This window comes from Diabrotica undecimpunctata, chromosome 7, assembly GCF_040954645.1.
Source record: "Diabrotica undecimpunctata isolate CICGRU chromosome 7, icDiaUnde3, whole genome shotgun sequence".
NCBI classification, from domain to species: domain Eukaryota; kingdom Metazoa; phylum Arthropoda; class Insecta; order Coleoptera; family Chrysomelidae; genus Diabrotica; species Diabrotica undecimpunctata.
Genome location: NC_092809.1, coordinates 160,080,335 through 160,108,004, shown reverse-complemented (window position 1 = coordinate 160,108,004; position 27,670 = coordinate 160,080,335). Strand labels below are relative to the sequence as shown.

General features: G+C 30.3%; 1 protein-coding gene across 1 annotated transcript in view; it reads left to right on the top strand.

Moving 5' to 3' along the window:
* Positions 1 to 27,670, top strand: part of LOC140446105 (glutamate receptor ionotropic, kainate 2-like) — a 109,129-nt gene that overhangs the window by 56,697 nt on the left and 24,762 nt on the right. Inside the window, exons 7-9 of the mRNA XM_072538640.1 lie at positions 8,488 to 8,640; positions 19,218 to 19,421; positions 24,300 to 24,503. Of these exons, the coding sequence (XP_072394741.1) occupies positions 8,488 to 8,640; positions 19,218 to 19,421; positions 24,300 to 24,503 (561 nt within the window). The remainder of the gene's footprint in view (positions 1 to 8,487; positions 8,641 to 19,217; positions 19,422 to 24,299; positions 24,504 to 27,670) is intronic.

The following is a 27,670-nucleotide window of genomic DNA, read 5'->3' as shown; positions in this document are numbered from 1 at the left end:
ATGATAGACGCGATGGATAAGGCAAGTTATAGAATGATGCTTGAAATTTCTTATTCTCTTAATGCAGAATAAAGGGAGTTTTGACCAGTTTCAAGTAACTTAACATGTAGGTGGTTATTAATAGATGCCATAATCACCCGTGTCTTATTATTTTTTTTAATTGGCTAAGAAAATAAAACTGAAACAGTTCTCATACCAAACAATATGTAAAAAAGAATCGTTTATAAAATAATATAAATAATTGTAATTTATTGGGCTATTTACTAAGATTAATTAAAATTACAATTTTCCTGTTTTCCGATTACTTAAAGATTACTTGCATCGTTGGTATTTAATAGGTATTAAATTTATGCTTACATGTATAGACTATTAATTAACCTAACGGTGTAATCTAAAATCGTTTATAAATTCACTACCTCCGGCAACTGATTTAAAATTAGGTCAATTTTATCAACCATCAGTAAGGTCGCTGAATTAAGAAAAAAGAAAAGTTCCGTTTCGCCGGCAGTCAGTCAGGAAGGGTTTAAATGAGCAATCGCAGGAAGGAATCGTCCTTTCCTAGAATGTCATCGAGGACGACGATGCTTATTAGCAACTTCATTCCAATATCGCATAATTAATTTCCTGCCTACTGAAACTTTGCCGTCGAGTGTTCCAGCCTTGGCGCCTTCTCGTTTCGTGAAAGTTCAGTCCATCGGAAGCGCATCCGCCACTAGCGACATATCCGGATTTGAAAAAGGGATGTGTAAGACACTTTTGGGACTTTGAAAATAATTGTTGGAAACAAGTTCGTGTCTTTTAAATAGTTAGGTAAGAATTTTTTGTATACTAAAGCTCTCCATTGGCCTTTACAGCGTCGTACAAAGTTTTATTATTGGGAGTTTGTTTAAATATGGCAAAGATAAGGTTTTCAGTATTCCTGCTTAACTTACACGGGGAAAAAATTTTTAACTCTTGAGTAATAGGGTAATTGCAAATTACATGAACAGTTTGGTGAGGTCTGTGAGGCCCAGTTTTTATTTTACACAATACATTAGAAAAGATTGAAATAAAACTATTTAATATATGTACAATCTTTTTTATTTCATTTTTAATACATATTAACCATTTTAAACCCAATGATAAAATAAACAATAACTTTAAAAAAATGCAAAAAAAGTTAACAACAATGTTCTTCTTACATTTAAGAAACAAAATTCTAATCCTAATTTTAATTTTCATTGCAGTCGTCGCAACTCGGTATAACATGCTCTAAGCATAGCCATTTTTGACATTTGACAGAAAAATATCATGTTTTACGATTTGGACAATAGGCGCTACGACCTCGTGTATTTGGACACGGAGGCACTGGATCTGCATGTGCTCCACTTAATTTTTGGGTAATATTTCTGATATTCTTTTGTAAATAATGGTCTCTTGCTCTGGTTAGCATGTTCTTATCAAAGCTAAGCAAATTGATTTTAGAAACAATCTTCGTTCCCGAAATAGATTGTTTTCATTTGCATTACATTTATATATGACGTGAGAGTTTATGCCTGCAATGTTAAATTAATTATAAAATATGACCATTGGCCGTCTTCGGTTTTCTGCCTACGTTATAAGCCGTACATTTCTGATCCACTGAATCAACGCCCGATTTTGTTATGTTACAAAAAGTAATAATATTGAGGTTACAGGCATCTCCAGAATCTTCATCAATCGAGTCATTATAGTGAAAAGATGATAACAGCGTCACGACTTTTTTTTCTATGAGATATACGACACTAAAGTAATGGATTTGGAAAATACAAACATAGACGAGTACTGTGGTCTGTTGGGATCAAGAATTTCTTTTGGAATCTCCCCTTTATTTTTTCGAATTTTTCGAACAATTGTAATGTTGTGCTGCTCTAGCATGCGTTTTACAATTTCGTAACTTCGTAAACCAATTATTCATGGTGATTTTTCTAGACGATCCAAACACAGGCTCACTTTCCACTAATTTAATGGTTTTAGCACTAACGCGTTATGGCCCTGGTAGCTGAGCTCCAACGTATACGTCCATATTTACCGTGTAAAAACATTTGGCTAGTAAAAAAATAATATATAAGGAAAATACTTTTATGCCATATTTGGCTGACTTATTCGGAATGTTCATGCGGAATCCGCAACGTCCACGGAATGTAAAAAGCATCTCATCTAATGTTAAGTAAGATGCAGAAACGTAATTAAGTTTGAATTTCTGATTAAATTGGGTAAAAACGTTTCATATTGGTGCAAGTTGGTCTATGGTTCTTCTTTCTTCTCTAGTATTGACGCCATCAAAACGCAAGCAATGTAGCAATAATTCAGATCGCCTATAAGCCATGAGCAACCCAAAATTCTTTGCAATTTCGGTGACTAGCTTTAAAAACCCTAGCTAGGTATAATAGACCAATTAGCGCCTTTATTGCCACAGTATCTGTAGTTCTGGCTACATTCGGATCTGCGTAATTTTTTTAGTGTAGAAATAAAGATGTTTGTATTCTGTACCATGGTTTTAAAAATATTATCATCAATAAAACATTTCGAACAACTGCTTGACTAACATTTCCTTTTGAACCTACTAAGTATAAAATTAATATAGAACTTTTTGTCCGAACATTTTTTGGAGCGTATGTTTTCTCCAGGATACCCCATCTTTTGCATAATAAAAAAGCCGCCAGTTTTCTGTATTTTTTCAAAATATTTTAAAGTTGCATGTTTCTTTCCCAATCCTTTCTCCAATTCTGTTTCCAATTCTTCCTCCCATTCGTTTTCTGTGTCTGTGATGTGGTCACTTTCTTCACACTATTCTATGTAGGTTATACTTCACAAAAAAATGGGAAAATAAATTTACTTGTGTAACCCACAAAAGTTACTCGAATAGTCGGGTAGAGTCTGACAGACCAAAAGTGCAAATCCCTAGGGAACTATTATACACTAATGCAAATCCCGTTGTTGACTGTTGTTTGGCATTTGGATGGAAATGTACTAACGAACGCAGCGCACTCCGACATAAAATAAGCAGTGATGCATTAGAAATAAATTGTCGCTGTTCTCACAGACCCCACCCGGCTACTCAAGGGTTACCACTATAATAACAGCTAAGTGTGCTTGCAAATTTTTATCCCAGAAAGTTTTTGTCTACAATGTTACTACGCGTAAACTATTAGGTCAACATGAATTCTGAAATCGCCAAATTACATAGAAAGACTTATTTTATAAAATTAAATAATTTAACAATCTAAATATTATTTTAAATATTAAAAATCTTTAACATAAAAATATAAATAAATAAAATATTTAAAAAAAAATTACTGCGACTTTATAGACTTATAGGACTGTCAAAATATTTTATAGAGAGAACTGTCAAAACTAGCAGTCTCGAGTACAGAAACTGTAAAACCAGAAGCTTTCCACGTCCTTAATAATCAAGAACTTAGTAATCAATGCTTAGCAGACCAAGTGGAATCGATCAACATTCAAACAACAAGAAGTAAAACGTTCGATATATTCCCTTGGACATCAACTCCAAATAAGCGTTTACATCAAAACATCATATCTCGTCTAAGAAGAGATCACACCGCTATCACCCATAAACATCTGCTGAAGAGTAAACTAAAACCCCAATGCTACGTATGAGTACTCAGTGTGCGCAATATTTTACTAGAGTATCCTTTATATTGCATGAAAAGACTACAATATAAATTACAAGATACCTTACAAGCAATATTAAGTGACGGAACTGATAGGAAAACTTTGACATCATACTTCCATGAATATACTAAATGAATTGTAAAACTTTTAATTGCTCTACAATAATGACCCATTGAGGTTTAGGCATATATAAATAAAAAAAATTAATACTCGAAGTGTGCTAATTTAAATTACGTGTTTAAATAAATTTATAACTCAATTAAATTAAGTTTCTACACAAATTTTAGAATAAATCTTTTTGTAATTTACAAGAAGAATTAATAATTAATATTATATATTTATATAAATAATAAACATTAATCAATAAATTTTAAATATTTCTTACGAAATAATAGTAAAATTCAAATTTTTGATGGAAAAATTTAACTAACCGATTTTTTCGGGATTTTCCGATTTTATCGGAAGGTGGAAATAGCATGGTTCATATTATTGTATCGAGCTACTGCAATTTAAAAAAAATCAAGCTTCTGCGTGCTATATAAACTAAGAAATTGCAAATTCTTTCCCGCGTTCCAACTTGACGTTTAATTCTAAAAGAACGCAGCTCGATAGGCTGTATATTACGAGTACCATGATTCCAATGCATTTTACCGTTTTATTCTGTCTAGGTATATGACAGAAATAAACTGGATCATAAAATTCAGATCTTTTTTATAATTAGTTTAATTTTCAGCTCTTACTGTTAATAAACAAAGGAAATATGATTTTAAGAAAATAAAATTGCTATCTTAGTCCATTTTTGCAATCGAAAAATATTTTTAATCGTGATGTAAAAAATATCGGTTTTTTTTTAATATATCTTAAAATTGAAGCCTCAAAAAATCGATTGCGATCTGCTAAATGCCTCAGTCACTGTTTGGGAAGTAGAAATGTTTAAATAATCGCTCTTTGGAATAAACAACTTGAATAACTTTAATAATAGGACACTTTAATAATTTATTAAATGCCATAATTTCAAGTAGTCATATTATATGTCAAATTACTGCAAAATAAGGGTTTTTAGCAATTATTTGGGACAATTGTTTATGTATTTTAATTTAGAAACTTACAAATTAACGAACTTTTTAAGGTCTACAACTTTTATATTTTTTTTTTTTAATTGATAAAAGAATATTTTTGGAGGCAAAAAATGATTTTTTCACTTTGATTGTTTAAAAAAAAGCCAAATCAGTCTGTATGTCTTAAAATAAGTGTCATCACCTATTCCTCTTATACTTTTAAAGTCTTCAAAAACCTGTATAAGATTTGTTTAGCTGTTTTTTTTTCTATTCCTGACCTAATATACCAGTTTACAATGCAATGAAAAAGAACGCAGTCAGCCAACCTATAAATAATTTACAAAACATTCACCTCCTTTAATCCGTCGTAAAAAAGTGTCACAATAATTTAGAAAACAAAACAAAAGAAAACACCGACAAATTTAAATGAAGTAAAGTAAATTCCTATTTTTTTTATAATTGTTTTGCCTTGCAACGAATTTAAACACAATATCTTAAAAGGAATCGTTAGATGTTAATTCCGCTTTTTCGTTGTAAGCCCTACGCTTTTTTGAAGCTGTTCAAAAATAAAAGTCAACAACAGCAATTTTGTAAAAGCTCAGCAATATACTCGTATTTGGATATTGTTTTAACTCCTTTGCTTTAACTGTTGAAATAATTAAGGTTACAAGGATAATTTTTTTAATAATATTTTGTGCATACTCTCATATTTTAAATTAATTATTGTGAGTTGTTTGAGGTGCTTTTATTTTAATTAAAATTTTAATAACAATGGCACTGATCAAACAGAACAGTACACAACGATCTCTAGTAAATTGCTCTAGTAATGAAAATATAAAAAAATCTTTTCTTACAGTAGGGTAACGGGTACATTGATTGACCACTTAGGAATTGCCAATTGAATTAAAATTGTAGTTTGGAATCTTTTAAAGTGAAATATTTTGTAAAGGTTTTTTTGATAGCAATGAAACATCAAATTTTATAAAAACTCAGGTTATTTTATTTAGAAGTAATAATGTGTATCAAAAATTAACACAAATTTGAAATATTTGACATATTTACGATACAGTGCTTGGCCACTCAAATTTACCGCCAAAAATACATAACCTTACTATTAAAACCACTGATAATGTAAGATGTATGCCACTAAATCGCCATAAAAAATAATATACCCAGATACATGATACTATTAGCCAAGATAACTTCCTTCCTTAACAAATTCTTTAAAAAACTTTAAAACTGGAAGCACCTGTTAAGCCTCGAACAACACACACTGTAACAACTAGATAATATTAACTGAGACTGAGAGAGATGATAGCTAGACGAAATATACAGCAATGTTGCCAAATTTCAATGCAAATAACTTTATTTTCTTAAGTATCTGAAAATCTTATTATTTCGGATTTTTATGAAAGTGGCCAATCACTAGTGACCGGCCAACAACTGTACCCGTTACCCTATGATCAAGAAAATATTTACAGTAAATCCTTTTGGTAAAGTTCATGTGCACTGCAAATTTTACACAGAAATGTTAATTTTCCAGCAGTTTAACATTTTTTGTTCAACAATAAAGACAGTTCCATGTTAATTAAAAATGTTATAAAATGATTTAGATTTTTGAAAAATATTTTTATTTTATATTTACCTGAAAAATATTTGTTACAACCAGATTACCAGATTACCTAGAATGGTACCTATTTATAGTGATTAACATAAAGGTATATATTGATTTATGATAGTTTTGATGACTCCCAAACAGGGTCAGTTTTGAAAAACATAAAAATTAAATAGTGAAGTACAGATCCCAAAACAAAGAACTTGTTTCTATAGAGACCGTGTTAAAAAAATTAAAAGCCATGTTATGTCCATACCATATTGATATTTCCCAGCTCAGTATCTGGAGAGTGTTTAACAGATTGGGTTTAGGTTCAACATGGAAGATAATAGAAAAGTCTTGTGTGAAGGAGCTAGTGTCGGTCACAAAAGAATCTGGAATAAAAAGGATAAAGCAGGACGAGAGTATCCATAAAACTCACCGATAATGAAGTAAAGAGACGTATTATATTGCCTGTAAATGAAAATGGTTTTATTGATAGAGCGCAACTTTTGCTTTCGTCAAAATAAAAATCGGCTGATTACACAGTGCTACAATTTAAAAAATTAATCGATGACTTAGAAGTGTAAAGAGGTGTTTTAAAACTTGATTGCCGTCTTTATTTTTAATCTGCCATAGGATTTTTCTTATCACGTACAGATTTTTTACAAATTGTTATCTAACTTTTTCAGAAAAAGACAGGTTTGCTACAGTGGCTGTTCTATTCCATCAACTTATGTCGATAGCTCTCTGTTCGAAACACACACCTTTTTTTAGGGATCCAAGTCCCGCAGTCATGTTAGAGTAACTTCTATAAAGCCATTAAAGTAAATAGGGAGAAAAGCTCAGCTAAGAGTGTACTACCCCTACAGATAGGGGCTTAACCACAGTCAAGAAAAACAGAGGGCACCCAAAGTTACGTTAAGATCATAAGCCTCCTCACGCAAGGCACACGTTGAAGAGGGGTGGAGGAAAAGCCTGGGGGTCAGGTAGGTATCACTTCAATATCGAAGTGTGACCGGTTTAATCTTCGGACATGTGGATGCCACAGTACAATGATATACACACGTTCCTTGGAGCAGGGTAATCACTGTGTGTGTGTGTAGAGGGGGGGCTTTTCACGCATAAAATTCATGTGCCTTGCATATTCATGGAATATGGAATTTTTGCCTAATGAAACTACACAAGTTTGACTTAATTAATCAAGTGAAATGCTTACTTTATGTTTTTGTTAAAAACCTGAATTATTTTTTTTTGTTAATGTATATTCCTTTTAACTAAAAATTACCACCTGTTTTATCAAAACTTTTTAAGAACTTTTGTTTATTTGTAAATTAATAACAATATTATATTGCTGTTCTAAAGTTTTGCATTTTGTATCTTTTGTTATTCAGTCATTCCTAAACACAATAAAAAATATTTATATAAATTTTATAACAACAATCATTATATTTTTTTATGGGTCTCTGATATCGTTTTTTGTAGCGACTAATGGAGGATTAAATTGAAGTTTTGTCCATTTATGTACATTTAACTTGCGTTTGCTTAAATTATAAAATAACACAAAACTAAATATTAATATACTTCAACAGTTGCCGATTTTGTTTATATTATTTCTATGTCTCATAATTGCATAGTTGACTTAAAAACCAGTTTATAACCAAGTTGTTCTAGTTCATGTTCACGAATCTCATGTGGTATAGACAGGTACACATTAGATGATAATAGATATTGACAAGTTATGATTACTAGTCTAGTTTGAACTGGTTTTCCATTTAATGTGATTATCCCTCGTTTTTATGAACTCATCTATAAAAATTTAACTAGATAAGAATCAGCAGATCCGGTCATTGGAAATTCTTGAGCAGAGTTAGAGGTTTTTTGGATTTATATTATTTCCAAATAATAACTGATTTTCTTTTGGCTTAATTCCATTTAAAGAACAGCTGCCTTAAGGCGATAATAAAATTGGGTAGAAATTTTAGAGCAAACTTTCAAAACATACATATTATACTGTATTTTTACAATTTGTGTAAAGCATTTGTAAAGTTTAATCCCTGTCGTTTTATGTGGCTCATATAACAATAATTTTATCTGCTTATACATATATACACCCTCTCAAAAACTTTTCGTTCAGCCTGTGATTTAGATCTCTGCCAATTTTGTTTTTTATTGCAGGCAGAACCCGCTTTGATATACGATTCTGTTTTCGTGTTCGCTGTCGGACTGCAGACGCTTGAACAGTCGCATACCCTTAGACTGTCGAACTTATCGTGTGACAAAGAACAACCCTGGGACGGTGGACTGAGTCTCATCAACTACATTAATTCGGTAAGTTGTAAAAAAGTTTAAAAAACGTTAAACGGGAGTTGGAGATCTTTGCTTAAAATTTCATTATTCTTTTGGGTAGTATGGAAATGTGGAACTTTTTATTATATAAAAAGTATATATTTCACTACATGCATTTTGTCCGTCTAGCTCGAGTCTTTTAAAATTGCATACCATAAAAATACGTTTTTATTAAAAAACTTTCTAAATTAAGATTTTTAATAGGATTTGTATTTGGATGAACAAATTCACTTAATACCAATGTATTTTTTAAGTAAAATAACCTGTATTTAAGCTAGGAGGAGTAAACTTAAAATACAGATTTAAAGCTAATAAAGTCAATAGAAAAATCCCCAGATTCATCTTCTTTATTGGTTGTCTATTTCGGACTTTAACGGTAATCCAGTAATCAGTATCGGACAAATTCACAGATAAAAAACCTAATTCATTGAAATGAATGGTACTTAATCTTTCAGTAGACGCAGTTTAATTTTGTGTATCAGTAGTAGACACGGTCTACTACACTGGTCATAAAAATAGTCCTTTGGAAGCATTTTGTTCAAATTTCAATAAAATAATGTATTGTTTGTAGTTATTTATTATTAGATTTCTTTGAACTGGCACGACATCTTCATCCAAATGACAGATCTTCTTTAGTCGAATCTTTGTTGTCTTGGGTATATATACGTTTTGGCTTCTATTCTCCTGGTCGTTGTACATAAGGCTAAATGCTAAATTTGCCAAAACTTCTCGTTGGGTCTTTATGGAATCCCCATGGTGCATAGTGGAATATCACAGAACGTTTTTGTTAATTTTTGGTTTATATAAGACACTACTGTTCCTCTTCAACCAAACCCAACTGTACTAGAGCCAATAGACCATCCTTGCTTGTTAGAGAAATATGCAGGAATTTTTCTTGTATTTACTTTTATTGTTCCCAAGAAGAGATGTGAGGAACAAAATGTGTGCATTGCTAAATTAATAATACCTTTCAAGGGTCTGCTATCCAAGGTAATACATTAGAGGTAAACCAAATTCATCAGAAATAAAGATTTTTATGATGCGTGAAGTATCTGGAATTATGTGGTTATTACTAGGAATCAAAAATTATGGCTTTCGAGATCGACAAAATAACTTTGCTTAGATATAAGAAAAGACTTAGACAGATTTTCTTGGATCAACCAGAATCTAGAATAGAAGGGTACATAATACAGTTATCAAAAATTTATTATGGACTCCACAAAAAAAATATTAGCTTTTGAACTTGCTCTGGCAAATAAGGATTTTATTGTTATACCTGATACATGGCTTAACCATAAAATGATTACAAACGACTGCCAATGTTGCCCTATTTTTTAAAAATTTAAAATGCGTTTTGTAAAAGTACAAATTTTGAAGGATATATGGAATGGAAAATTTTAACAGAAAAAGAAGTACGCCAAGTAGGGAAAGCACGTCAGCGAGATACGGCAAACGGTTACTATCGTCTTTAGCTGTCAGCGCCACAGAAAATTCGGTTCCTCCGATGTTAGTTTTTTTAAGTGTGTAAAAAAGTGTTTTCCAAAAACTATTTTATCAACAATGGACCACCAGGCTACATCGAAACTTCCTACCCATCAGGTATAAAAATTTTTTACACAATTTGTTTTTTTCTCTAATCTTGGGAACTAATGGGTTAAGAATTTGGATAAACTGTGTTAACCAAATTTTAAATTACTATAACGTATCGTGAATACGTCTGTTATTAAAGTCGCATGTCTGGCTTATTGTAAAGGATCGCATATGATCCAGTAAAATGTGTGGAGAGATATCGAAATGTTGTGAACCAATATTATTTTAATTTTCTTATTAGTAAAAGGCTTATTTGATTTAAGCCTCATACAATTAGTAGATCATGTTATATTTATAAGTCACTATTCCCAATGTCTTGTCAAATTATAGTAGAACATCGAAAATAAATGCACAGACATTTCAGTGTAACCGAAGCACAAATATTTAGACTGAAAAAGCAGTACATTCCTGGGTTCAAATTATATATTATTATGCTACCATTTATATGCAGAATAGATTGCTTATCCCATTTTATTCGGAAATATTCATGCCTGACTTTAGTTTTTATATTGCTTCTAAGTTATATAAATATTAACAAAAAAATGAGTCCTATAAAACATTCTTGATGAAATATCATACAATATTAAAAATCTAGAAATGATTAACCAAAAAACGTAAACGTTTTTAGTACGAAAATATTTGTCATTAAAATATTGCTTAAAAATATTTTTTTTCTTTTACCTTTTCTCAAATAATGAAGGGATTAGATATCAGTGTTTACGATACAGATAGTGGAATGGGGGAAAATACGATAATACCGCCACACTGTGAACATTGTAATATATAACAAATGTTCCGATTTCGTATGCTACGGCATACTTGAGGAGTTTTGGCCGAAAGGCGATAACAAAGGATGAAAAAGATAACAAGGGATATAGTTTACCGGACTCGTTCTTTAAAAGAAAAATCTCTTTTATTTTCTTTTTAAAAAATGTTTCTTGCCTGGGGCGGTATCTAATCTAATGGAACGTTAGGAAGGGTGAAGTGCATCCGTTAGTTCATAAAATCCATAATGTTTCTGGTAGTTCAAAAGTATGTGTAGGCGAGTGTGGGATTATGGCATTTTACAAAATCTATTTGCCACAAAACATAAAAATTACTTATATTTGAAATGTTTACATGTTATCTATTTCTGTAACTATACCAATATTTTTGTACTTTTGATAAAATTAATGATGGAATCAAGTACCGATTTTTCTGAGGAAGACAGGAGAACTTTTAAAATTCTGCGCACAATAGAAACTTATTATATAGTTTTTAATACAGAATTAAGGAGAACCGAGAGTTCAGAGAACATAAGAGGAACATATGATTTACATCACCAATGGATAGGTTGACTCAGATACATAGATATGAGGGTTAGTTTTAAAGCACTGAATGAAAATTATTTGTTCATAGAAGTGTTGTACTGTATAGCATTTTTTATTTGTAAGTAATAAAAATGTAAAAGCATTTTTATTTTGCGGTTCTACCTGACTTGACAGTGGCAAGTGCGACCTTGCCGAAACGTCGTCAAATTTCATGAAATTTATGAAAATTTTAGTCGAGATAAATAAATGTCAGCAGAATTGTTTAGCTAAGATGTAATTTCGTATATACTAATTCGAATTTAAAGTTCAAAGTAAAATGAATAATGAAAGAGCGTACACGCATGGACAAAACTTGGCTGGCAAAAATATATGTTTGGAACACAAGGGTTAAAAAAAATGTTGACTGTTATATTTCTAAATTGCAGGTAATGTTATGTATTTCTACTCGCTTTTATGTTGAGAAAACCAAATGAGAGCATTAATATATTTTTTGGTTTTCTGACAATTTCCACCACTCTATACATTAAACAAAAGTTTATGCCATTGTTAATATACAATAAAAGACGACACTTAAGTAATAAAACTGAAAAAAAATTTAAATTAAAAATGAAAATCAATACAAAAATTTACATTAATTTCCTGTAACTATCGTAGAATCTGTAAGCTCCAATTTATTTTCAAATAACCTTTGCTTGAGTAACTCCTTATATTGAGGGATTTGAATGCACATTTTACAATAAATGATAGCTTGCAGCTTGTCAAAGCTAATTGATTACACGAATTTTGTACGTCCAAAATGATGGGCCATTTAAGTGCGAACTTAAGTACTCTTCAGCAAAAACCGGTTCACAGTAAACCATTAAAGTAATGCTTTTATTTATTTGGGAAAGCAAAAAGATTAAAGTGTATTTTATTTTCACAATTTAAAATACTTAGAGTATTAACCAAATCCAGGAAAATTAAAATATATGAAACTGTTAATAAAATGTAATGTTAATGAATGAATGGTTCCATTAAAGAAACTTTTATAAATATTATTAAATATTAATACTTTTTTACTTTACTCATTTATAAACAAACTAATAAATACGATTTTCTGAAAAAAAAAAATATTTCTATCTTGATTAAATCTGTCGTTTAAGCCCTGTTTTATTGTATTGGCAGTCGTAGTATTGACGTTTTAAATACCTACGTGTGTGTATGAATGTGTGTATCTGTGTACATAAATAATCCTAATTTAAGGTAATAACTTTAGTTAATTATATTTACATTTATATTTTAACTGTGGTAAAAAATTTAAACTAGCAAACTGATTAATTTTTCAGTTGTTAAAAGTGAAGATATTAAACATGGGAGCATGATGCATCGAGCATTAATCAATTGATCTTCGTAAAGTTTTACTGTTACTCAATGCTTCTTGAAGTCCTTTACATATGGTATTATTGTCATGTGTGAATCCCTTCTTGTAAGTATTTCTGGATTGTTTGTGGTGTTTTATTGTTTCCTTTCCTTAGTATTGTTTGGAAATGACAATGCGTAGTCATTTTTGTCAAAACCTTTGTTAGCATTGTTTTCCTTCCTAAAATGTATTTTCTTAGAGCAGATCTTTCGGGTTTTATCATAAAATGCTTTATTGATTGCTTTTTTTTAGGTTTACGTTGTGGTTTTAGATATTTGTTCGTGTCGGTTAGTTTTTTGTAAACTTTGGTCGCATATCCTGTGTCTTCTTTAGTGATAAACATGTCCAGAAAAGGAAGTGATTTGTTGTTTTCTTCTTCCATGATAAATTTGATTGATTCTTCCTGATTCCTGATGGTTGATGTCCATCAGAATTGTATCCAATACTTCTGGTCCGTAGGGCCAAATGTAGAACACTGTCAATGAACAATGTAAAATCCTTTATGAATATATCTGCTAATAATTGACATTATAATAAATAACTGCGAAAGTTCAAAAAAGACTAAAATTACTTAAACACGTAGCTAGATTGCAAGAACGAAAAGTCCCAAAAAAAAACAAAAATTACAAAATACTGAAACTGACACAAAATGGAAAAGAGGACGACCTTGAAGAAAATATTTGGAATCGGTAAAAGAAGACTTGGGATTGCTAGGAGTACAAAACTGAAAAAACCTAGCACAAGATAGGAAAAAAATATAGAAAACCATTGAAGCCTTGGGCTTTTAGGACCTGTTTGAGCTGATGTATATAATAATTAAGATAAGATTGAGTAAGAATAAATAAATAAAGATAAGAATAAATTGATGATAACACTACTGACTAGCATATTGTTAGAACTCTAATCTATTTCTGCTAGTTTGGGAAAAAATTGCTAGTTTTCGCAAAAAGTTTTTAATAAAAGATTTTGTGTTGTGTTTTAAAGGCTGCATTATATCTAGGAAAATCCATTTTTCTGCAAATTGGTCTGAATGCTACATTTTTTTGTGAGTTTTTAATACTCCGTTTAGGTGTGTCTTACTGCAGTGTGGTGTTAGTGTTCTTCTTTAGTAGTCTGTCAGGTATTCCTTATCAGTGTTTTATATATTTTGTTTTTCAGTGATTTTTTATTTTAGTTTGATGTAAGGTTTATTTTTGTCCAATTCTTAAATTTTTTTCTGATATTGACTTTCGTCCATATTTAAAGTTGCGCTATCCTTGTTGCCTGATAAGAATACTATGAATTCATCTTCTTTTAAAGCTTTGTTAGCGTTGAGTTCCTCTTTACTGATATTTGATTTGGTCCTTTGCTTCTCTTTAATTTCTGTTCGCATAGTGGTCTATGTTCTTCTTTTTCGTGTACTGATAGTACTTGACAGACATTTGTTAAGAAACTCTTGGTCGTATTGTATCATATGCTGTAAGTCCGTGTTTTTTTTTTTGAAAAATCACTTAAATATGCATTAAAATGTTTACAGTTATTTGACGTATGGTTTAAGTATGTCAGCAGATAAAAATTGTTTATCTTCAACAAAAAAATAAGTTTTGATAGTTAATTTAAGACAATTCTTAAGTTTTATTTGTTATAGCTAACACATATATACCATAATAATGGAAGTATTTGTTAAGTAGGATAGTATAGTTTCCCTTCATTTCAATGTATGTCTGTTTGTTCATTCAAACAATAAAATGCATTAATTTCTTTGAGTAAATTTCAAATATCGACATATATAAACTCAAGATGGTTTTACATTCATTCGCGCTGTTAATAAACTCCATTATAACATTCACGCAGCCAAGCTTTGTTCACACGTGTACGCTTTCATTATTCATTTTACTTTGAACTTTATTCGTATTAGTATATATGAAGTTAAATCTTAGCTAAACAATTTTACTGAAATTTATTTATCTCGACTAAAATTATTATAAATTTATTGAAATTAAATGGATTGTCAATTATCCCATATACATATATACATATATATATATATATATATATATATATATATATATATATATATATATATATATATATATATATATATATATATACAAGAATTATGCTAAAAACTATCATAATGAACCTTTTATTAGAAACTGCATAAGTTTTAAAATATTTCCTTGCTATTCAATGATTGAAAATAAATAAAACATTACTAGAAAATAGCAAATGGGCAAGGATAAAATAAATATAAGTATTATTAGATGAATTGGTTAGATTATATAAAGATACTAAATAAAAAGAAACACTTGCGAAGTAGGTTATGTATGAATAAAAAATGAAATTATAGAAAAACAGATATAGAAAAAAATGATTAACTAGAAATGTAACTATGTAAAAGTACTTACCCCAGAGATGATTTAACAATCAAAATAAATAAAAACAAAATGAATTTTGAATCGAGAAATTCCTTTTTATAAATGAACAGCAACTTCTTCTATTTTGATTCACAACTGATATTAAAATTAAAAGTAGATTACTAATATAATATACTTTGTCGACTGAAGTGAGGCATTGAAATTTATACGTTCTATGTCTAAGGCATAGAACAGACTGGAGTCAAATACAAGAGATATCACTAAAAGAAATACACATTAAAAATAAAAAATAAAAATTAAATAGAATATTTATTTGATTGAAAAGTTGAATAAAGAGTAGAGCTCCACCTACTTTTAAACATAAAAATGGTAATATGAAGATAAAGTTGATAGGTAAATAAAATCAACAAACATTTTATATAAATTAATTATTAAAAAAAAGGAAGACGTTTATAACGTTACAACATATTTATGTAAACTGTTTGTCTACTTTAACAATACATACCCTGCATCTGATAGAACGAGTTAAATTTTATCGGTTAATGTAATTTCAGAAATAAAAATCTATGAGAGCTTTAATATAAATCGTGCAATAGTCGCATTGTTAGTATTGTTAGTTTAGCTGTTTACAAACAATCGAAGAGGATTTACTGGCAGGGAATTATTTGAACCACCAATCAGCATATTTTCAGTATATTGTTCGAATAAATCACTGAAATCAATCAAACCATATTGTATAAAAACTACTTTTATTTAACATTTTGTCTTTTTTGGGAGAGTTTCCTAAACACAAACCTCTATAAAACTTGGTCTTACAATAATTGTACTTTAAGGCTAAGCGTGCATTTCTTAGCATACGCATTTTTGTATTTGATTTGTTGTAAGGGTAATTATAAACTTTAATTTAAGTTTGTGTGGTTGTCACTCGTGTAACTCGGTCGCCGTCTTGGAAAAAGTGTATTCACGCTGTATCTGGTAAACTAGCAATGCTAAAAAAAATGTATTTGATATTATTTGTAGAAAATTGAATTTTGTACAAGTTTGATTTTATTACTTTAAATCGTAAAATAAATAATAAAAAAGGTATAAACAAAAATAACTAAAAATTTTAGAACAATTTTTTTTGCACCTTATAACTTTTTTTCTTGTAATATGGAGGTTAACGCTTAGGTGGCGGTTGCTTAAGAGCTTTCTCATTTTGATGAATTTGGATCTTGCTATTTCGATTCGGATTTTAATCTCTACGTCTGGGTCCCACTTATCATTTACTGTATATTCCACATATTTAAATCGGTGTACTCTTCCAATACGTTCGGCTTCTCATATTCAGGTCGATATGTTGAATGTTCTTTTTACTGATCACCATAAATTTAGTTTTTTTTCTATTGATCTTCAGTCCCTATTGGTTGCCAGTTGTATTTACTTTATTTAGCATCATCTGTAAATCTTCGATGTTATCGGCCAGAACAACAGTATCATCTGCATATCGAAAATTACTTGTTGGTGCGCCACTAATTTACAAGATTGACAAACTTAAATTTATGAAAATTTTCGTAGTAGTAAAAAGTAGGCCTCGAATTCTCTGCAGTGTGCTTCAATTGTTCTGCAGTGATATTATGGAAATATTTAAATTATTCGAAAAATTCGAAGAGTTCGAGGATGAATTACCCACAATGGCGCCAATTTTAACTGCAACCAGGTCCATCAAATAAAATAAAAAACAATAGCTGGAAAACAATTTTTTTAATATATAATTATGCTCAATATTATCTTGCCTGAAAATTGTCTGTGAATTAGTCTTAATGGGGATAATACTGAAAAAAAAACACCTCTCCAAACTCTTCCTCATATGTGCTCGGGAAAAAGGTCGATGAAGAACTAACAATACAACAGGAATTTTAACAAATTAATAAAATATATGAATAAAAACATAGGTAATAAAAAACGATGCCTAATGGTTCGTTTTTATCGTATGCTTATGATGTGAGTATTCAAGAACTCGGTCAACTTCGGAGTGGTGTACAAGAAATTAATGAAATTAACTACATTTTAGTAAAAATGTTTCATTGAAAACCCTCTAATATTGCTCTGATAACTTTTTATTGTAAAATGTATCTGTTATTTTTGTTAATAACTTTTTTATTTTTCATTTAACGATAAAAAGTTATAGAAATAAAGTTGTAGACAATTTAATCTTAATAATGTTTAATACAATGTTCTGTAGGAATAAATCTGTTTACAAGATACAGCGCGAAAACTCTTTGCCCCCCTTTTTTAAAGGTAACAGACGGAGTACAAGGATGGCGACCCATAAACTTAAAATTAAGCTTATGGTTACCATCCTTACATATCAAAAAATAAAATTTCGTACTATTAAAAATGTAATTTCTATGTAACTTTCCAATGGAATAATACACAATACCATATTGATTTTACGGAAAAATAGTTTAGAAAAACTATATTTAATGATTAATTGGTTTATCACCTGTCGGTATTTAAAAATTAATCAAAGTAATTTAATTTTAAAATAAATGGTTACTATATTTATTTTTTTTAATTAATGTGTAACTTTTATCTCAACATTTTTTACGTATGGTTGTTAACTGTCACTGCACTCTCGTATAAATTTTGATACTACAGTAATTAAATTATGACATTAAAATACAACTTAATATCAGCAAAATTATTTAATTTAGAATTTATTTTAAAATATGCCTGCGGCATCACGCACTATGACAACCAGTCATTTTTGTGATAGGATAGTTATACCGACAGCAATATTTATATTTTTGAAATTTTTGAATTTCTACATTATCAATATAAACATTGGGAAATAATAAAGTAATTAATTGGCGTGATTTATTGAAATATGGTTTTCTAAGCTGGATAAGAATGCTGGTTAGTTAGTTGGATTCCTTCAGACTTCTTATCTCACGTGCCTCACAAGAATTCTAGCGCAAAGTTGGAAGTGTGCGGCGAGTGCCATAGACCAAAAAATCATATACAACAAAAAATCGTATAATAAGATTTATAGTTACTGGTCGAAATACAATCCAAGTGATGATACCGCCTTTCAATACCTGCTGACGGTATCCTAAAGACGTGAGCGTAAATCGATGTAATCAGTTGAGATTGAACCGGCGAATCCGCCAAAAAGTTTAAAGTACTCGGCAAATTGTTACCGTCTTCGCAAAATATCGAATCTTCATTTAAAACGGAGAAAAGATAATGGCACAAAATCAAGAAACGTACCGAGTGACACAAGAGCTTTCAGGGCTACGCCCTCTGACCATTGACAATAAGCCTCTGGTCATTGTCGATCACTTCTTCAGGACAGGTAATTACACAGGTGAGACAGGTAAGGTGACAAAGAGATAGGTGTGGCAGGTAAGGTGACAATTCTTCGGTAAAGAAGAAGAGATCTAGAGATAAGCGACCAGTTTTTATGGCCTTCTGGTCATTGTCAATCACTTCTTCGGGAAAGAAAAAGACATCTAAAGTTAAGCGACCTCTTTTTACAACCCTCTGGTCATTGTAGATCACGTCTTGTACCTCTTGTATACCCCCAAAGTCAAACTAGGCTGTGGTACCCCTCGTTGACCATTAAAATCACAAACCCTGATGGACAGGTTACCAAAGTGGTCCAATGATCCGAATAATTTTTTTTATCAATCGAAAGAAATTGAAGTGAAATAATTATTAAATCTTATTATTTACTACTGTTCGCAATCCATTCAACTCTTTTACATTTTCCTAAATATTTATTCAAACCCATATATAGTTTTTTCTTCGCAAAACAATTAACGATTTCGTTAAATATTTAGTACTTTAATCGAACAATTCTCCTAATTTTGTCGTACAATTTATATTTTAAGATGTATAGAAGTAGTTATTTTGTTACAGGTTGAGATGAAGGGCTTAAGTGGTCCTATTGAATTCAAAGAAGGCCGTCGCATCCAGTTTAAACTCGATTTGCTCAAATTAAAACAACCCGCTTTAGTCAAAGTTGGAGAATGGCATCCTGGAACCGGCGTGAATATTACCGATAGAGCAGCTTTATTTGAACCCGGGACAATGAATTTTACCCTTGTAGTTACTACCATCCTGGTAAGTTATAACTAATGCGTTTATACGATTTGCTCTATTCAATTTATTTTACGTTAACTAACTTTTTTAATATGTTTTTATTGTCATTAATATTACGACGAAGAGGCTGATTATAATATAAAAATTAAACAAAAACCAATTTTACGGTAAAACAACAATTTCGGATGGGAATTATTAAGTTTATTATCTTTAGCAGATTGGAAATAGTGCCACTACTTTTTTTTAATGGCTTTGGCATAAACCAATTAGCCAGACTTTTTTTTTAAATTTATAAATTATAAAAAGAGCATTTTATAATCCAATAAAGATACATTGACTTTTCAAATTCTCGCACACTGGGATAAAAATGTTAATGTGTCAGTATAATAATTTTTTTTACATATATATTTTTTAAATCATTTTTTGTTTGTTTTTTTTCTTACTTATAATATTTATGTAGTCTATTGTTTAGTTTTAAATTTTTTTTTTTTTCGTTTTTGGTTTTTTTTTAATTTGATTCTCTTTATTATAATTTTTAACATATTTGTTGTAACCTTCTTTTTTGTATTTACTTTTATTTTTTTTATATCAATTTTTTCGTGGACACACTTACAATAATATTTTGTTTCGCAGAATTGCTTCCAATGGTTAGTTTTTACAATTTCATTTTGCATTGAAGTAACTGATTATGCAAACATTGGTATAAGTTAATATTATTACTAAAAATTATATAATTCAGATTGGTTGGAAAACAGAAATCGAGTTTTACCATATCTTAGAATTTTAATTTAATCCTCTTTTTATTTCTTGAACATTCTAGGATTACATGGCTCAAATCACCAACGTCTCCGCATACACAATATGGGTATTCATCCAGTCCTATTTTGCATTTGTAAAAAGAAGTCATAGTATGATTAGATCTTATTCTGTTTATAGTAACAATGAAGTTTCGGTTTGTTTATCCATGAAACTAGCTTTTTAATGACTATATATTCTAAGATATCGACAAACGGCGCTACTGAATTTTAGAGCTACTTGTTCGGATTTTTTTAAAATGTCAAATGGGTTTGTTTTCACCGATTTGAGTAGCTTACTTAAATCCAGATACGTGAAGTTTGGGTAGTAAAGCAAATTTATTACATCCTGTCAATTTATTTTTCAAAATTGCTTATCCTCTCGAAAAATATTTGAAATATAATAATAATTTATTTGTTTCGATAAGCGCACAGAATATAGCTTCTAAAGGGTTGAAAAATATGTAGATTTTACTACAGGGTTAAACTATAGACAGGAAATATATATAAGTTCATAAAATATATAAAGACAATATAAAATTTTCTATGTTTCTTAGATTTTGCAATACTTTCTACTACGTTTACTACGTAAACTGCAAGATTTACTTTTTCCAGAAGGAATTTGATGTTATGCGAGAATTTATGGGCCGAATTGAATACAACAGCATTTTTTCCAAAAAAAATCAAGGCAGTTCTAAAAGTTTGGTAAGCAGCAAATGGCTGGTAAATAATGGAAAAAAGGGGATCAAAGATTTTATCAGACAGACTCTTTCTTACCGTTTACCCTATTTGGAAGGATGAGTCTTGATTTAAAAACCGTACACTTGAAATTAACACCGTATATAAGTGGACAAAAATGTCAGCTAAAAAAATTGGAATAGTCAGAAAAAAACATAAAATAACAAACCATTCTCGTCGATCTTTAGCTGTGTCAGCCTTGTTTAAGCAAGGTTTTTCTGAACAGAAGTTAAGTGCATTAACGGGTCACTCAAATGCAAGCTCTCTAAAACCATAACTGCAGCTGGATTCCAGTCACCACCAGAAGTTGATCGAAAATTTCAGAACAACAAATGAAGCTGAACCTTCGAGTTCCCAAATACTACAGATCAATAATACACAAAATCATGCTTTGGTAGAAATGAATGGGCAAACTACATAGCTTATAATAATTGTACATTTAATATTGTTAAGAAATAAATAAAGATTATGTTTCGTTGATATGGTGCATTAATTATCTCGTGAAATAAACTTCTCGAATATCATTTGAAAGAAAATTATTAACCGGCGAAATTTTCTTTTTATTTTATTCAAGTTTGTTACCTTTTGGCAATTTTTGCTTATGCAATTTTGACAAAATCACTCGACTGACGTCTCGTGATTTAACTGTCAAAATTTAATTCGCGAAAATTGCCAGGCAACAAACTTTCATACCAGTTGAAAATATTGCCGGCAAAATTTTTTCTCTTATGATATTATATACGAATTAAATTGTAATAAAATAACATTTTGCAGAACTAGGCTTTTATTTACATAAAACTTGATCTTTAAATGACAAAACAATTATTTGCGTCATAATCGAATGAACTATCTTATAAGTAAAGTCGTCCCAGGAACGCAACTCAACAATATTGGCAATATCATTTTAAAGCCGTCTACTTTAAAATGTATAAGGTATGTCTAAATTGTCAATATAGATGAGTCAGATAAAATTAAATTATTAGAAGAATTTTTCACTAAGTAACAAAAAACAAAATTAGTTTAATTTACTAATGTTTGTATTTTGAGAACGATTTCCGAAGTGGAAATTGAAACGTCAATAAACGTATTTTAACCTTTAAATGTGGCTTATTCCCATTTAAATAGTAATTAATTTAAAATGCCACAAGAAAATAGCTTCAGAACAATAAATCACTATTAGTCTTCTGAAATAGCATAAACTATTTTTCAGGTTTTAAATATACAATACTTAAATACCAATAAATATTTAGTTATTTTATGTATGATTTTGATGTTACAGCTAAAATGATGCAAACTTTAAAACAAGAAAATTAATAAAGAAAACAAACTCGACTCTTTGAAAAATAATTGCTAATATTTTATAAATTCTTCTTCATTATCAATTACAGCTTTTAGTCGTCTAGGCGTTAGTTCTACCAACTTTCCAGTGTACTCTGGGGAAATCGTGTCCCAAGTTTGAGTAATTTTTACTTTCAATTCATTTCTATTTGATATTGGGATACTGTTTACTTTATTTTTTAATGCCAACCACAAATTTTTAATACCATTCAAATCTGGTGACTGGGCTGGTGTTTAAATGACATTTCGGCAATTATAAAACAACCAAGTACAAACCCGATATGAAGTGTTTTGGATCGTTATCCTGATAAAACCGGTAATTGTTGCTGATACCTATTTTTGAGCACTAGCGGCGAGATGCTACCTTAGTATATCCAAATACATGTACTGGTTTATATTTCCTTTTATAAAATACATGTTGTTTACTCCTGCGAACGACATACACCCCCACATCATAACCCCACCTTTACTGTGAGTAACCGTAGCTTTCATATTTTTTAATTTTATTTCTTCATTTGGCTTTCCCCACACAGATATATTTCCGTCGAGCCCAAACAAGTTTATTTTGGTTTTATCAGGAAATTTTACTGAATTCTAAAAGCTCAAATCTTTGTTAGTATGCTCCCTGGCGAACTACAATCTAATACGCCTGTTTCTTTGGCTAATAAAGGTTATTTCTCGCAGTTCAACCATCTAGATTATTCTTTCGTAATATCCGTCTAATTGTTTTAGGTTCACATCTTTTTCCAAACTGTCTACTTTATCTCACAATTTTGGTGCACTTTTTAAGGATTATTTGCTATTTTTCTGACAATTCAGTTTTCTTCACGTTCGGTAAAAATCTTATTTGGAGCTAACCTTGATTTATTGTCAACTTTAATTTCATTTCGGTAACGTTGAAGAATCTGCTAAACTGTTGATGAACATTTATTTACCATTTTGGATATGTCTCTTTGGCTATATCCATTTCTATGATGAGTAATAAATAAATTTCTTTCACGCTAATCGTAGTTTGGCGACTCCTTCTTAAATAATTTTGTTATTTGCCGATTAAACACTTGTAAATGTTAAATTAAACATAAAATAAACTGCAATATAAATTTAAAGCAACGCCTACTTCGCAAATTTTAAATTGGTGAGTTGTGTAATGCTTCATCTTATCTGCATCATTTTAGTTATGACAATAAAATCATACATAAAATAAATTATATATTTATTGTTATTTAAGTATGGTTTATTTGAAACCCAAAAAGTAGCTTATGCTATTGTAAAAGACTTATAGTAATTTAACTGCATCATTTAAGCTGTGAGCCACTGTATATTTTTGCTATAAAGTTTTTTTCATTAATTATTTTAATCTAATATAGAAAATTAAATATTGCTAATAAATTGCAATTGGTTGATTTGTAATTCAATCTTGCTGTTTCCGCTTTGGTTCGCTGGTGGCATTATTAGTCGGTGATTTGTATTGGCGGTCTCGACTATGCACGCAATATAATTTAAAACCGGGGAACGCAATGAGTAGAACATCATATTTTACGCAAATCTATTTCAGTTATAAATTCATTATTTCATCCCAAAACCAATATTTGTAGCCTACCTTTTGAATATTAGCTATCAGCTCTATTACCTGTATTTAAAATATATATGAAAAATATTTATTAAAAATTTATATTGTTTTGTTCATCTAAAACCAAAATTGAGTAAAAAAATTTTGGTTTGCGGTAATTATTTTTTTATAAATAAATAATTGATATGCATATAAAAATTTATTTGAAAGTTTATATATGTTCATAATTTTTTAATACGTATTTAAATAATCATACTATGATCATACTATCATAATCATATTATGATAGATTATTCATTTTTATTAGGAATAATATTCTATAACAATGTAAAAAAACTAATATTTCGTCCATCATATCAGAAGTTGACAGTGTTTTTAAAATTAAAATAAAATATTCAAACGACTTTTTTATTTGTTGTTTATATGCAAAAATTTTTATTGCGTTGAATGTTATTGCAGGAAACACCATACGTGATGATGCATACAGCAAATAATTTTACTGGAAACATCAGATTCTATGGTTTTTGTATCGATATTCTGGACAGAATATCTCAGGAGGTCGGTTTCGATTATTTACTTGATTTAGTACCAGACCGAAAATATGGAGCTCGCGATCCCCATAGTGGAATGTGGAATGGCATGGTATCACAGCTAATGCAACATGTAAGTATATTGCCTAAAGTGCTTTCTTTTAGTGGAATTTATGACTCTATCTTCTAGAGATTCTTAACAATGTTATGTGGTGGTTAAAAGTTTAATTTTCTTACTAGTATTATATTGACTCATATGTAAACAAATGTTTAACACAATGTATCTAACGATAAGAAAATTAAAAAGTAAAAAAAGGCAAATTCTGAAAATATATACTAATTTACTAATTAACCTGATAATTATTACAAAATAAAAAAAAACAAAATGGGCGCATTGAGAATATATTCGATTAACATAAAATTATCAGTATGTATTGCATATCATATGTACATACGGCTAGTTTGCTGTGAGATATAATTGCAAATACTATTAATTTCATCATCATCATCATTATCCGGCCTTCATTTATCACGTCCACTGGTGGACATGGGCCTTTCTTAAACTCCTCCATTAATTACGAATTTGTGCTCTTTGTTGTTAATTTTTGATGTCGTCAGCCCAACGTGGGGGTGGTCTTCTTCTACTACGTTAGTCTGCTCTTGGCCTCGTTTTTTTGCTCGTCCATCGTGAGTCATGCATTCTCGCTACATGGTCTGCTTAGTTCCATTTCAGTATCGCTATACTTTCCACAACATCAGCAGTACTCATCTTTCTTCGCAGATCTTCGTTTCTTATTCGGTTCCGCAACGTCACTCTTAGCATAGACCGTTCCATTCGTCTGTGTACCACTCTCAATTTCGAAGACGTAGTCTTGAGTAGAGTTATAGTTTCCGCCTCATTAGTCATGACCGGTAATCCGCATTGGTCAAATACTTTTCTTTTGAGGCTAATTGGTATCTTGGCCGTAAGTGTGTCTCGCAGTTTTTCAAACGCTGCCACGCTAAAGTAATTCGTCTTTGGATTTCACTAGTTTGGTTATCCCTGCTGATTCTTATTTCATGACCCAAATACGTATATTTGTCCACCAGTTCTATCACTTTGTCTTAAATAGTTAAATGGTTGTTGGGGACCATATTTGTCATAAACTTAGTTTTGGTCGAGTTTATTTTGAGACCCACCTTTGAACATGCAAAATTCAATTCATTTAATATATTTAGGCTTCATTTAACATAACATGTTAGGCTTCTCCTAAATTATCTGTGAAAAGGTCAATGTCATCTGCGAAACAGAGATGGTTAAGCCTTTCGCCGTCTGCTGTTACTCCTCTTTGGTCCCAATTAACCATCTTAAAGGCATGCTCTAATGCCTTCTTCTTTATGTGCCGTCTTCTACCGAAGGTTAGCGACCATCAAACGATGGGTTTCTCTGTTTATGCCGCATGTATTATGTTCACAGCTTCTGGTATATGAAACCATTCTCTCAAGTTTCTCAGCCAGGATTTCTTTTTTCTGCCCAAACCTCTTCTATCTTCAATCTTGCCTTCCACGATAAGCTGTAGCAGACTGTACTTATTATTACGGAACACATGGCCCAGGTATGACGCTTTCCTCTTTTTAACAGTTGTTAACAATTCCACCTCTTTACCCATTCGTCTTAATACCTCTGTGTTGGTCACTCTGGCTGTCCAAGGTATTCTCAGTATGCGTCGATGCCGTTATGAATAATTTTGGTAACAATGTATCTCCTTGCCGTATTTCACGTTTTATTTTTATTGGTCTGGTTTTATCGTATATCTTAACAGTCATAGTGGCATTTTTGTAAATATTGTAAATAAGTTCATTATACCTATAGCCGATCCTGCTGTTTATTCATTGCTCTATAAGGCTGTTTATTTTGATCGTGTGGAATGCTTTAGTGAGGACAAGAGGTTTGTTTTATGTTATAAATTTTTCAGTGAGTGTCTTTACTGTGTGGAGGTGATCATTGTAACCATAATTTGAATAGAATCCTTCCTAGTCTCTCGGTTCTATCTCTACGTTCTATCTCCTTTTTTATGCAAAAGGTTATAGCATTGTTCCATTCTTTGGACAGCTATCTTTTCTGCAAACATAGATTAAACAGTTTTCTTAATTTATTTAATAGAATCTCTCCCCCATTTACGATAGCTTCTGTTACAATTCCATCCTCTCCCGGTGCTTTATTATTTTTCATTTTACTTAATGCTTGTCGAATCTCATCTATCTTTATCTCTGGCATTTCTGGCTCTCGCTATTACTTTATTAATTTAAAATAATCTACAACGATAGCAGAATAAAATGTTTATTGTATGTAATAACACATTCTATTCTATGAATAAATGTCTATCCTTCAGATAACTTTCTGTCAGATAGGACAAAATTTATATGGAGGTGAGAAGACCGGTCCCTTGATGCTAAAAATTTATTATTTTAGAAATTTAATTTTTAATTCTTTTGACTTGGTTCTCCTGGTTGATCCTAAAATATTGGCTGCGAATCTGGTGATCGGTAAAAAAATGCATAATACAAAGCTATCATTTTTATACCTTATATAGGAACCTAGGATAGAAAATTTTTATACCTTATCATATACATATACCTTAAATAGGAAGAAGCCAGAATAAATTAAGTAGAATGATTGTAGATGGCAATTGATTAGATCTTCCGTTGCATGGTGACTGGCAAAATCTCTAGTCAAATAATATTTATTTATATTTTAATAATAAATTAGTATTTAGTGTGACTTTGGCCGGTCGGTCAGAAGTAAACAACTTATGCTTTGTTGATACATTAGTGGTTAGTTGCACTACTAGCAAACAAAATAATTTATTGAATTATTTTATTGTAATTAAATTTTCAAAATATAAATAATAAATAAATAATAAAATTACTTCATTCAATTTTAAAAATATTATTTAAATTTTAAAAATACAGAAAATTGCTTCGCGCTAGTAATGGCTCCATCTATTAGTTATATTGCGATTTAAAATTACGACAAAGAGGAAAATTGCTTTTTACTGTGATTTACTAAACTAACATTAATAAAAGCACATCATTTCATGCGATAACACATTTTTTGAAGGTCCTTCAAACGTCTTTTGTCCTTCATACGTGTTTTGTGCATGTCCCCAACCTATTAAATCTTTCTCGTTGTATTACTTTTATGTTGGATAAAGATTCAAAAAGTTATAAACATAAAGTTTTGTCGAGTAAAGGAACACAAGTATTTTTGCAGAATTTATTGATGCAGAAGCGATTTGTTATATGAGATGTATATTGCGG